The 13895-nt window shown below is 51.6% G+C and overlaps 1 protein-coding gene across 2 annotated transcripts in view; it reads right to left on the reverse strand.

The window, feature by feature from the left end:
• Positions 1 to 13895, reverse strand: part of SLIT1 (slit guidance ligand 1) — a 184356-nt gene that overhangs the window by 15913 nt on the left and 154548 nt on the right. For both annotated transcript variants that reach the window (XM_086680526.1, XM_086680525.1), the window contains exons 23-26: positions 12733 to 12804; positions 10213 to 10284; positions 9267 to 9338; positions 1782 to 1945 (exon numbers count right to left, since the gene is read on the reverse strand). In XM_086680526.1, the coding sequence (XP_086536652.1) occupies positions 1782 to 1945; positions 9267 to 9338; positions 10213 to 10284; positions 12733 to 12804 (380 nt within the window). The remainder of the gene's footprint in view (positions 1 to 1781; positions 1946 to 9266; positions 9339 to 10212; positions 10285 to 12732; positions 12805 to 13895) is intronic.

Consider the following 13895-nt stretch of genomic DNA (forward strand, 5'->3'; position numbering starts at 1 on the left):
GTAAAGTGTGGTTAATAACAGCACCTGCCTTGGGGGCCATATTGGCTAAATAAGCTAATCTGAAAAGTGCTTAACAGGCAGGCTTTGGACGCCCAAGGAGCCCCCACACGGCGTCAGGGCAAAGCCGTCCGCGTGAGGGCATCACAATCACTATCACTGAAGCCGGCTCTCGCTCCCCAGCGTGGTCACGGTGAGCAGAAGACTGAGGGCAGCCGCCTTGGCAAGGAGGGGACACAGCTCCGTGAGAGGCCATGCTTAGGAGCAAAGAGCTCATTTGTCTTTGAGATGTTTCTCTCCAAGGCTGAACAGGAAAGAACCCTCTCCTGTCACCACAGGCAAGGCCTTCCCCAGCCCCTCCAGGACCCACTGGTCCTCTTCCCTGAACTTGGAGGTGGACGAGGAGCCAGCAGCCAGGCTGCTTGGGGCACCACCTGTGAGGGGCATTAGGCCCTCACAAGAATAAATAGAACTAGCTGGTTAACTCAGGTGTCCGCTTAGGACTCCTTCTAGAAAAGGAGAAATACTGGTTCTGCTGAAGAGGTATGAGCATTAAGAGAAACAAACACTTTTCAGTGATGACTGGAAGGAAGCATGAGCAGGTTTCCCGGGCACTGATGGGGTTCTGTGTTTTGATCCCTGGTATGTTCGTTCAGTCTGTGAAAATTCAGCAAGCCATTCACTTATGATCTGTGTATCTTGCTATTATGCATGTTATATTTCAATAAAATAAAAAAAAAAAAAACTTACCAGTGTCAACCCCACCCCATTAAATAAATATTGAGCAAATGTTTCACTCCCAACAGGCAAGCCACAGATCAGGTCCCTCTGAACTGTTACCCCTGTGACAACATCCTTCATGGAAGGTGGCCATTAACCTATGGCTGTCAGTTTCATTTTTTAAAAAAAATTTTTAAACATTTATTCATTTTTTTAAGAGATGGAGAGAGACCAAGCGCAAGAGACAGGGGGAGACACAGATCCGAAGTAGGCTCCAGGTTCTGAGATGTCAGCACAGAGCCCGAGGGGCTTGAACTCACGAACCGTGAGACCATGACCTGAGCGCAGTCGGATGTTTAACCGACTGAGCCACCCAGGCGCCCCATGTCAGTTTCATTTTTGATGGAGGTCTGTGAGCTTGCAGAGGGCAGGGGCTGCACCCCCCAGGCGGCCCCCAGCACACAAAGCTGGGCTTGGGGCAGGCCTCAGCCGCCTCCCTTGGCTCAGCTGGGCTCCCGGGCTGTCAGTCAATCAGTCAATCAACCTCCGAATGAGTATTTACAGATGCCCTAAGTGAGGCAGCTTCAGAGCAAAGCGTGAGCGAGTCTCCAATCACACTCAAGTCCCTGTATTTCTGCAAATGTCAGGCGAGCGGCAGCTGGGTCCAGCGGCTCGGGGTTTAAGCTAATTGCCGCGCACAATTCCTACCATAGAGAGGCCCGAGCACTCCCGCTGCTGAGAGGCTTGGAGCTTCCAGAAACGCTGCTGCTATTTTTATTTTCCTTACATAACCCCAGGGAGGGATTAAGGCCCTTACAGCCTGAGATTTTCTGCCTGGCTTTTTTTTGTTCGTTGTACGTCAGGACTAGAAGGCGGCCATACTAACAAGCAGCAGGTGCCTCGTTCCTGCCACCTGACCACCCCCCATCCAGCAGGTCACCACAGGGACACAGGAGCTCCTGGAATGCCCTTCCAGGATTAGGCAGGTCTCATGGGCTCCCAGCAGCAGGTGGGCGGGATGCAACCCTGTACCCGCCACCCCATTCTCGTGCTCCTGGCCTCACCTTGGCATTCAAACTTCTTGGCAGGCGTGGTGAGGAGCAGCTTGCCCTCCATGTCCGGGGGCCCAGCACAGCGGGCAATGCCCGGTTCCTTATAGCCCGTCTTCACCCAGCCAGACAGCCAGCGGAGGTGGCAGTCACAGTACAGAGGGTTGGCACCAATGGCCCTGAGTCAGAGAGCAGAGAGAAGCAGGCATCTATAATGGGCTCCTTCACCCACCGGGCGCACTCAGCCAGGGGCTGGCAAAAATCCCAACAGCCCCCTTACATGAGCCTTTCCTGTGTAGCCAGTGCTGCTCTAAGCACTTCCTGCGTGTTGGCTTCCGAGTCCTCCCACACCCCACTCTCCCCACTGCGCACATTGCACCAGTCTCAGAAAGGCTGAGGCACAAAGCGGGGAGGTGAGACTTGAACTGGTGCCGTTGGGGCCAGAGGCCATCAGTGTGTCGTCTCCAGAGAGCACGGAGGGGAAGGAGTCACCAGTTACCGCTGGGATGAACCAGCTGCTTTCCCACAGCCAAGCATCTGACATCCTCACGAGCCCCACGGGGTAAGCTCTCTCCTCCACCTCAAACAGGGGGAACTGAGCCTCACGGGGGATAAGTCATTTCCCTGGGGTCACACAATGAATGAAGGGCAGGCTCTGGATCCAGGGTCTGGATCTGACTCTGAAGCCCATACTGTTATTCTTCTTTTCATTTTTAACTAAGCAAGGAGCACACGAACGCATTCTTAGTCTAAACTACTTTGACAAACTGCGCACAGAAGTCTCCACCTCACACGACGTGGTAAACATACTAAATGCCATGAATTTTACACACCAAAATGGTTCATTTGATCTTATGTGAATGTCACCTTCATTTTTTTCAGAAAGGCATGTTCCTGTTACTGATGGGAGAGCAAAATGGTGTAACTCTGACAGAGGGAACCTCGTGATATCTATCAAATCACCCATGCAGTTGCCTTTGGACCTAGCAATTCTGTTCCTGGAAGTTTATCTCACAGATACACCTCTACAGGTGCATAAAGGTGTCTGTGCGGTGGGACTGATCACAGCCTTGTTTGTAACAGCCTGAAATGAACTACACTATACCCACATCACAAAGAAAAGCTGCACCCGGTGCCTCTACCACGTCAGAAGGACCCACGGCCATACGGCCACATGGTCACCGCGCTCAGGCGTGTGGCTTCCCGCTCCTCTCCCATAGCGACGTAGAAGATTCTTCACAAATTATATCCACCTACTGCACATCGTCCCCAGGCAGCTTTTTGTCACCAAGTGACATGTCTTGGAGATCCTTCCAGATCAGCATAAATGGATCCACCTCATTTTGTCCAAGGGCTTCCTGGCATCCCAAAGTAATGGACATCTAGCTTACTGAGCAATGTCCCTGTTGCCAGGCATCCTGGTTGTTTCCAAAGGCAGCGAATACTCTTGTCCATGCTTCTTTGGGAGGTGTGAGCATTGCTCTAGAACAGGTGCCCAGAAGCAGGCTTCTACTTCTAGATCGCGGAGGATATGCATGCTGGGTGTTCACAGGCCCTCCAAAACGAGGTGGCATCGGTTCACACCCGCCTGCGGCATAAGGCCATGCCTGCTCCCTCCCATCCCCGCCCGACACCAACACCACACAGCCAACTCTGTAGCGTTTACCAACCAGCGGACAACTGCAGCATCTCACTGACTCACAGCGGGAGATTTAGAGATGGGTCAGAGACAGGGCAGGGGAGGGTAGGGGGTAGAGTTCCTCGGCCTAGCAAATAGAAAAATCAGAGCCTGGGCCGGAGGTTCGTTTATATCAACGTTATTTTGAAAATATAAGGCCGCGTGACGTTAGCGAGACTGGGCTCATTTATTAAGCACCAAATAGACGCGCTGCCCTCTTCCACCTGTTTCTGGGCAGCAGAGAGGACGTGGACCCCCCCGAAGTGCGTTCGGTCTGATGAAAGCAGCAGCAACCCTGAGCAGGAGTTCCCCAAAATAGCGCCGCTGACGACCTCGCAGTCTTACAAAGCGGCTGAGCGAGACCTGGACTGGGGCCGGCGCAGCTGCTCGCTGCCCGGTGACCTTGAGCAGCCCGCCTCACATCTCCGGGGCTCACTTTACGACGCGCTAAAGAGCCTGCAGCCTGGAGGAGGGCAGAAAGACAAGCACCAATAACCTAAAATGGGCACCAAGGGAATAACGCAGCGTGGAAAAGAAGGCCAGTTCAACCTCAACGTGTGTTTAATTTTTTCTGTCCTGATTTGCTGACAACATCCAGCCCGGCTCACAGGACAGCGGAGACGCCTTCCCTTTGCCACTGAATGGGGCCGGGGCCGCTCAGAGGTACAGGAAGCTGGGGTGCCTTGATTTTCTGACGCTGCAGTGTGTTAACGGCAACAACAACAAAGTCTTTTTTAAAAAGCACAGGAATACCAAAAATTGTGCTCTAAAATGGTTACATGAACCAGAGTAATGGTTTTCACGTAAAAAGTGCAAGGTAATGCGATTATGTTATTCAAGAGGCAAATGTAGAATTTATTGTAAAATATATTTTGTAATGCACCGCAGGGTCGTGGTCTGGTAATGGGCCACGAATTTAAAGTGTATTACGAATGACTTTTTTCAAGTCCTGTAGCTCATTTCGCGGCCGAGGTCACTGTGACCGTGGATGCCTTGACAGGCCAGGATTGCCACAGTTCCAGTCCCCAGAGAGCAGCCCCTCAATAAATGGCAGGAAAAGTGCGCCTCAAATCCAAGTGTCCCTTTCCGATTCTTCACATAAAAGCAGAAATAAAGAATAACAGAAAGCACCAAAGTCAATATAAAGCTCTTCAAAAGTAAATTCCAGTGGGGCCAACGCATTTTCCTTGTTTCTATGGAGAACAGACTCGGAGCCACACCCGAATTCAACCTTTCACACTTTGGTTCACCCAGAGGCTGGGGTTTTGAGACCACTTCAGTGGTTTCACGTGGGGGCCACTTTTCCCACTGGGAGTGACTGCGAGCTCGGTGTGGAGTGGCAAGTCACAGGCCCGGCTGAGTGAGGGCCGCGGTGGGGACCGCAGCCAGGCCGCTCGTCGATCCAAAAGGACTGTGGGTTCAGGCTGACACCCGGGCAAAAGTAGAAATAATCCTGTGGTGTTGATCTTTGGTGTATCTTGGAAATAGCTGAAACAGAAGATACTTGGTGTCTTCCTGCCAAGGCCCCGCTGGGCTTCCATTAACGGAACGGGGACCAAAATAGCTTTTCCTGTGCTGTTTCACAGAGCGGCCAACGGTAGAGTTTAGCACATACTGAAACTTCCACATCTCCCTCACCTGAGCTATACCCCCTCCGCCCACCCTCCTCTCGGGCAATCTATTTGTGTGCATCACTGTCTCCCGCTGCACTGAGGCTCCCCGGGAGCAGGAACCACGACCCCCGCTGTGCCTGACACCCATTTGCGAATGAACACCTGCCAGGACCATGCAGAATGCACAAAGCCCACTGTGAAAGCAAAGGAAATGCAAAAAGAAAAGAGTTCCCCCATCATCCCAGAAATGTAACCAGTTTAATTTTTGTGGATTTCCTTCCAGTTCTTGTGTTCACACGTGTACCTCAGTGAAATCAGAGTATACAGTCTTCTTTATCCTGTGGTGTCATCAAATAGTAAATTGTGATGCCGTAATTACAATTAACTACTTGCTATTCTGTCCTGTGGGCATAGTATGATCTACTTAATCATTCCATATTTACTTTTTAAAGTTATTTATTTTATGTTGAGAGAAAGAGGGCACACTTAGGTACTCAAACAGAGGAGGGGCTGAGAGAGAGAGAGAGAGAGAGAGAGAGAAAGAGAGAGACAGAAAGAATCCCAAGCAGGTTCTGAGCTGTCAGTGCAGAGCCTGACAGGGGGCTCAATCACATGAACTGTGAGATCATAATCAGAGCTGAAATCAAGAGTTGGACACTTAACTGTCTGAGCCACCCGGGTGCCCCACCATATTTACTTTTTCACACAGCATTCTTAGTGAATTCGGGATCTAGCTTCCCAGCACGCAGTAAATCAGAGGCAACAAAATGCCAGATTATAGAAATGACGAAAGATGTTGGAGAACCTTGGCACGGGATCTGGCACACAGTGAATATTTGTTGATGAAGAGACGGATGGATGGATGGATGGATGGATGGATGGATGGGCGGACAAATGGATGAAAATTGAACTAACTGCAAAGTAAATATAAAAGTAAACCACAGCAGAGCGAACCCAGGGCAGTGTGGACGCTTACAATCACTATGGCATATGGACCACAGTGGACCTTAGAAATAACCTTGGTACAGGCAAGAAAGAGGCCCAAAGAGAAGAATGAATTGTCTGGGATCCCACTGCAAGTCGATGGCAGAACAAAGAACCTAACGCCACGCGTCCTGATTCCTGAAGTTCAAGGAGACTGAATGTGGTGGACCTCAGCCTCCACTGCACCTGCTCACCCCGCCTCCCACATACTGCTAGTGAAGAGGAGAGGCCCGGGCAAGAGTCACAGGAGGAACAGAGGGCACTCCAGGAGCCAGGGACTCTGGATGCTAACTCTTGGGCAACCCCTGACTTGTTACAGAGCCGTGGGTGCCTCCCCCTGCTTCAGATTGCACACGGCCCTTGTGAAGCCAAGCGGAATGCGGTGAGCCTGCGCCGTCCTGGTACCACTCCCTGACTCCTTACAAGTGCTCGAGAAATCCTTATGGAACAGCTACGGCTCTCCCGTGCGGGGCAGATGGCGGACACGTGTGTGCACATGTACACGTGTCCTCAGTACTGCGCGTGCACCCACACCTGAACACAAGCACACGCACGAGTCCCAGGCTGCTGCCTAGTTCCATTTGAGACCCTGGGTATGAAGGGCAGACCTTATTCGTGACGCTGCTTCACTGGAAGCTTTCTTTCGCGCAGATGCTGCCCTGTAGAGAGAGGGGCTTGGATGCAGTGAACAAACACATCTAATCCGCAATGCCGACGCCCTGTTCTACAATTGCTGCTTAATGGATCTCTACCTCCTGCTTTATTTCTTCCAGATTGGATCTGGTTTTTTGGCTTGATGTCACTGTTCTCCTAAAGAAAGTCTGAATTTATAGATGCGTCTGGTTCAACAGTTGTTTGGCAGCTCTGGTTTTTTGTTTGTAGAAAACATGCTGTTTGTTCCCACCTCCCCCTTGAAAAACGAGGCCTCTAGATTTTGAGCTAGAGTCAAAATCGGAATGGACTTGGATGTTGTTCAGTTTTCATCAGGAAGAAGGACGGGTAGTCAACTGCACACTTAAGTCCCAAGTACAGGAGATACGTGAAGGGGGAATCCAAAGGCAAGAAAGGTTGACCAGATGCTTGAAGAGGCCTTGCCTGGCAAGTGGTGTTGGGGGCGTGGGCAGCTAAAGCAGGCCCTTGTCATAGTGGGGGGGGGGGGGTGAGGAAAGGCGGTGCGTGGGCCCAGAGCAGGGCAGACCCTGGTGCCTGTGAAGACAAGCACAAATGCCCTCTGGAGAGAAGTGTCTCTAATTTAGGTCCCCAGAGTTCCAAACATCCGCAAAATCTGAGCTCACCACCACTAACTACCAAACGCAGATGGAAACACGGCCCTGTTGACCAGGAGTCACCGAGAGCAGTGATCCACACAGCCCCGGCCTGGCCTTTGTCTTGACCCACCATCTCCAGCCAGGCTCCCTCCTGCCTCATCCCATGCAGCCAGCCTCCACATGTCACCACAGCTTTCCAGGAGTTTTCTGCGACTTAATTCTTCCACAATTCCCTTCTATCTGTAAAATAACTCTTTAGCGTGACACAAAAGGCCCTTCACAATGGAATTCAATGTTCCATTCCAGATTCGTCTCTTCCGACCCCACACTCCTTGCCCAACCAAACCCTGTATGTCCTATGCTGGACAACACAGCATCCCTGAATATGTCATTTACTTTCTTGCCTTCTCGCCTCTGCCCATGCTGTTCCCTCCTCCTAGAAAGTCTTTCCCCATCTTCTCCAAATGGCAAAAGTGTGCAGTTCAGTAGCATCAATGAACACTCACAATGTTGTGCAACCATCACCACGATCTGGCTCTAAAACTCTTCATCACCCCAAACAGAAACTCTGTACCCACTGAACAAAAATCCCCCATTTCCCCCCTGCTCCCAGCACCTGTCAGCCACCATTCGCCTTTCTGTAGCTTTGATTTGACTTTCCTAGGCCTCGTATCGGTGGAATCATACGATGTTTGTCCTGTAACGTCTGGGTTATTTCACTTGGCATGTTTGCAAGGTTCATCCATGTTTGTCGCAGGTGACAGAGTTTCATTTCTTTTTAAGGCTGAATAAGATACCATTGTATGGGGGCGCCCGGGTGGCTCAGTTTGTTAAGTGTCTGACTCCAGCTCAGGTCATGATCTCACGGTTCATGAATTTGAGCCCCGCATCAGGCTCCCTGCTGTCAGCACAGAGCCTGCTTCCGATCCTCTGTCCCCCTCTCTTCCTGCCCTTATCCTGCTCGTTCTCTCTCTTCCAAAATAAACTTTAAAATTAAAAAAAAAAAAAGATCCCATTGTATGTCTATATCACATTATCCACTCATCCATCAATGGACACTTGAGTGCTTTCTGATTTTTGCCTATTGCGTGAATAATGCCGCTATGAACATGGGCCGTACAAGTATCTGTTTTCAGATTTATTTGTGTGTTTGTTTAGAGCATTAATGAGGGAGGGGGTAGCAGGAGAGGGAGAGAGACATGGGCTCAGTCTCATGACTGTGACATCATGACCTGAGCCGAAATCAAGAGTCAGACACTTAACCGACTGAGCCACCCAGGAGCCCCACGTATCTGTTTTGAGAATCTGCTTTCAACTATTTGGGGTACACACTTAGAAGTAGAATTGCCAGGTCACAGGGTAATTCCACATTTACCCTTGCGAGGAACTGGGCATACTGCTTTTTAAAAATCCACATAGTACTGCCAGCTACATGGTTTTGGAAGCAATTCTACATCTCATTATACCACTTCTTGGGGGCAGTAAATTTCCAGAGCTTATCCCCCACCCTGTGAAGGGAGAGGCCCAAGTGTGGTGTCTCGCTTAAGAGCATGGGCTTTCGAGACAGAAGACCCCAGCCCCCACCACCTATGCAACGTTGGGCAAGCTTCTCACACTTTCTGGGCCTGTTTCCCCGTGTGTAGGATAGGAATAATTGTGCCTATGCTGTAGGATCGCTGTGAGGACTAAATTAGCTGAGGCGGTCAATAAATGGCCATCGCCACTTTTATTACTGCGTATGAAGAACCGTTCTCAGATTCCATTGCTGTGTTGACGAAACACCGAGTGTGTAAGAGTCTGAGATGGGGAGTATCTGAAGTTCACAAGCTAAACTTGTTTCAGGGCAAAAGCCACAAACTTTGACAGTTACAGAAGATGGTGGGGGGGGCATGTTTCTTGGAATACAAGTTCTTTTTACATCCAAAGAGGCCTCGAGAATTGGGCCGGGGTTACTTACAGGTGAGACAGGGAGGTCACGTCTGTGAAGATGCCCTCTTGGAGGGTGGAGATGTCATTGCCATGCAGGGACCTGAGGACAGAAGAGGCTGTCAGTGCCTCGTCCAGGGACAGAGACTTGAGAACTGACGGAGTGTGTCATGCTTATCCTTGGGTCTTGGTCAAGGTCAATGCTAGAGGGAGCCGGTGCCCCCCTCAGAGACCCCACCCTGCCGGCCACCGGCGGCAAGGGAGAGGGAGCGCCTCGTAATCCGTAATCCGAGGGAGCGCCTCGTAATCCAAGTAGATAACCCTGTGCCGCAGCCCTTCTCGGGGACTTGTTTTTGCCATCACGAATAACTCAAAGCACCATTTCCGTTTACATGACAAATGGAACGCAAGGCCCTGACCCTGTGCCCTCCCTCACTCCGCCAGCAAGTCTGGGTGGGGGGGAGGTAGGGGGGGAAGGTCCTTCCTGGTAAAAAAAAAAAAAAAGTTACTATGGCAAGCCGTAGATTGGGGATAAAGAATGTCACCCTGCCCCAGGCGGAGGATTCATGCAGATACTTGAGAGGCCTTCATAACAGCCGCGACAGAGGACTTTGATCACAGGGCAAAAACTCCCAGTGGGAATTCTTAGGAAAGGTTCACAAATCTCTTGCCAACAATCTCCACTGGAACCGGAAACTCACATGCAAACGAGAGGCTACCTTATCTTGGATGCCCCCACCTCCCATTGCTCCCCCAAAACACAAAGTGGGGCAGACAGCAACCCCCATTTCTCAGAGTTTTCCGTTCACTCTTCAGCCTCCGTGAGGGGCTTGAATGGAAATGGACAGGCCTCCCAGCTTTGGACACTGTTGGCTCTGCTGGGGCCACAGACATGGAGACATTTCTACCCACCAGGTGGGCTGCAGGTCCTCTGTGGGGTGGGTCTCTTTAGAGGAATGAAGAATGAAGAGACTTACAGCAGGCGCAGGGAACGCAGCCCCTGGAAGGCCAGCGGAGGGATGCACTGGAGGGCGTTGTAGCTGAGAATCCTGTGGGATGAGAGGGAGGGTGAGGGAGGGAGCAGGACAGGGGTGGGGGGCGCCATGTTGCTGACCAGGCCCCTGCAGGCGGCTCAGCAGCAAAATGAGGGAGGCCTGAGCGTGGAAGAGGGTGTGGGCCGAGCTCCTGGCCTAGTCAGCCCTGTGACCCGGGCCTGTCCCCTAACCCTTTTATGCCTCTCAGCTCCCTCAGCGGCAGAGCAGGGACAAAAACAATGACAACTTGATAGGGTTTTTCTGCGGGTAAGGGGAGATGGCCCAGGTGAAGCCCTCAGCGCGGTGCCCGGCTCCCAGGGAGGCCTCAGTAAGGAGACTGGGTGCACTTCCTCGTGGAGGCCACTCCAGCAAGGGCCAGAGGCAGGGTCCCCGTGAAGTGGACACCGGACCAGGACCTGCCTCACTTCCAGAGTGGACCGGTGAGGTCCAGGCCCAGCTAGTAATCTAACATTGGGAAGCTGTGGTGGTGACGAGGGCACCATGACTACCCCCGTCGTAAAGATGGGGAAACTGAGGCCCTGCAAGGTGAAAGAACTTCGTCAGGGTGGCGTAATTAAGTCAGTAAGCGGGGTTTTTAATTCAGCTTCTCAGTTTCCAGAGTCCACAGGCTAACCCACTCTCCCCAAATGCTTCCAAATAAATGAATCCACCAAGGGCAGATGGGCAGGTTGACAACAAGGGAGGCGATACTCGTGATAGCTCCAGATGTCCGTCAGCGGAGGGACAGGGACACTCCGGTGCAGCCATACAGTGGGACATCACTAGTCGCTGACAAGAAGGAAGGAACTACCCATACGTGCGGTGACATGGGGGAATTTCGGAGTAACTGTGTGGGTTGAAAGATGCCGAACAAAAAGGAGTATCGTTGCACGATCCCAAACATGCAAAACCCTAGGCGATGCGGACTCACCCACAGAGCCGAATGGTGGCGGCCCTGGGACGGGGGTGTTGGGAGGGGCCGGGCAGAAGGGGTGTGAGGAGGCTTCTGGGGGTGACGGAAGGGGTCTCTGTGTTCATCGTGGTGATGGTTCCAAGGACGTGAACGTAAGTCAGGATGTATCCTTATTTGCCGCAAGCATGTACAGTTTCTTTTATGCTGACTGTACCTCACTAGGGCTATTTTCAAATAATAATGAGAGCAGGGGTGTGCTCCTGTCACAGGAATGGGTTCTGTTTCCCCCGGCAGCTGCCGGAACCACTGAGACCGGGACTTCTCAGCCCAGCATTACCAACAATTCTTTGTTGGGGGGCTGCCCTGGGCATTTTACAGTGTGTAGGGGTAAAATCCTGGCCTCTGCCCACAAGGTGCTGGGGGCTTCGCCTGCCCCTGCTCTAGCTTTGACCACCGAAAATGCTTCAGACATTGCCAAACGGCCCCTGGTGGGCAGGACCTCCCTAGCTGATGGCAGCTTCACATCCAGGCTCACAAAGACTTTGAAATGGGAACCAGTTGATGAGAAGACTCTGGAGCAAGTAAGTGCAGGTGGGTAACCTAGAACCAGAATTTCATGGCCTCGGGCCCACCTTCTGCTCCTGGGGGTCTGGCTGGGTCACGACCCCATCCTTTTTTGGGGGTACTGGCTCTAATGTTGGACCACGGTGGAGCCCAAGGGAAAGTTCTTAGGTTCTTGGCACATTATCTGTAAAATGAGGTGTGGAGAAGGGGAGTGAGATACCCCCGTAAGTTGCAGGCCAGTATACGGGCTGCTTGTTATTCTTTCCAACTGATTGCTTGGCATGTAATTAAAGCGATCGTTAAAACAACTCAGAATATGGGCACAAAAGTGTTCGGAAGCACCGTTCACAATAGTCCGAACTGGAAACAACCCCACTATCCATCCATAGTGAGATGGGTAAGGAAGGTATGACATATTCCTACAAAGGAATACTACACAGCAGTAAAAATGACCAGACCGCGGCTTCACATGAGTGGACCTCGCAAACATAATGCTACATAAAATAAGCCAGGTTCAAAAAAAAAAAAAAACACATCCTGTATGATTCAATTTACACAAAAATAAAATCGATTTGTGTAGAAGTGCATATGTAGATGGCAGTGCTATAAAGAAAATCAAAGACATGATCACCATAAAAGTCAGGGGAGGGACTTCCTGGAGACGGTGGGGAGGGGGGAACAAATGATCAAGAAGGGGCTGGGGGAAGGACTTTTGGGCGTGCTGTGTTCCGTTTTGTGCCTTAGGTATTTACACATGTGCTAGCTTTATGGTTATTTGTTAAATTGTACTTCATATTTTTTTGCATTTTTCTGTATGTATGCTATATTTCACAATAAAAAAATTTGGTTTTGTTTTTTTTTTTCTTTTTGGCTGGCGAGGCCAGGCACACTCCCTGGTAGATGAAGAGTGACCAGTGGGGCTTGGAGAAAGTCTCGGTGACACAGCGCGCGTGCCCTCTCTCCACCTCCCCACCACTGGGACTCACAGAGTGGTCAGCTGGCTCATGTTGGTGAAGGAGGAATTGCTCAAGGAACTGATCTTGTTGTTACTCAAGTCCCTGGAAAAGACAAAAGCATCACTGCTTAGAAGAAAGAAGAACCCAATCCCGGCTCTCTGCTACAGGCTCCTCCCCTCTCCCACTCTGTCCATGCCCCCCCCCCCCCCGCCTCCCACCCCAGCCAGGTGGCTGCAGGGGCTTGGGGTGGTGGTAGAGAGGGGCACTTGGTCCACAAATAGTTACAGCCCTTTGCTCTGTTCCCTGAACTCCCGCTGCGTCCTCAGGGCTACATGTTTCCATTGCCTTTCCGCACCCCACCCCTGCCCCCCACAAGGACAGACTGGCTCATGCCCCCTTCCACCGTGGAAATGCTCCCACCAAGGAACTACCAGATCTAGTGGGCTCTGTGCTTTCTCTCTAGCTAGTACTTCACACAGGCTCCTTCCGTGGCTCTCCTACCGTCCTACCAAGGGGACAATAACCACCTTTTTTCAAATGAAGCAGGGTGATCAAGTAACCCCCCCCCCCCCGTCACAACTGATACCCCTCTTCTCAAACCTCCTTTCAAACCCCATCCATCCTCAGACACCTGTCTTCCCACACCACCACCCCCCCACCTCCCTGGCCGTGCCTCCTCCATCTCTTGGTAAAGCTTCTTTCCCAGACAACCCTACCTTCTTGACCCTCTTCCTTTAGTCCACTCTGGGAGCCTCGGGAAGCTCCTGGCTTCACTCCCCACCACGTGCAACAGTGCCCTCGCCTCTGAACTCCCCTCCAGAGACAGTCCAGCTCCAGTCCACATCTTGCACTTTTCCTACCCCCTACCCACCTAGTCCACAGCCCCAAGGACCCAGAAACACTGCCCTAACTGACCCCCCCGCTCCTCTCTCTCAGCCTCCTCCTTCATTTCTGCTTACTCAAGCCATCTCTTTTCCTGGCTTCTGTCTCAGACTTGTATCTCATCTCTCCCCTAAATTTGCCCCATTTCTATCCATCTTCCACACGGGCGGGCACCACCTCAATCTTTCTAAGACACTAATCTGACTAGGTCACTTCTCTGCCAAATCCCACAGTGGCTCTCATTTGCCTAAAAAATTATCCCAGCCACCTGCTAGGTGCTCCCGGCTCTGGCCCACCTCTCCCTCACTGCC

This window comes from Puma concolor, chromosome D2 (genome assembly GCF_028749965.1).
Source record: "Puma concolor isolate L17-30 chromosome D2, mPumCon1.1.hap2, whole genome shotgun sequence".
NCBI lineage: Eukaryota > Metazoa > Chordata > Mammalia > Carnivora > Felidae > Puma > Puma concolor.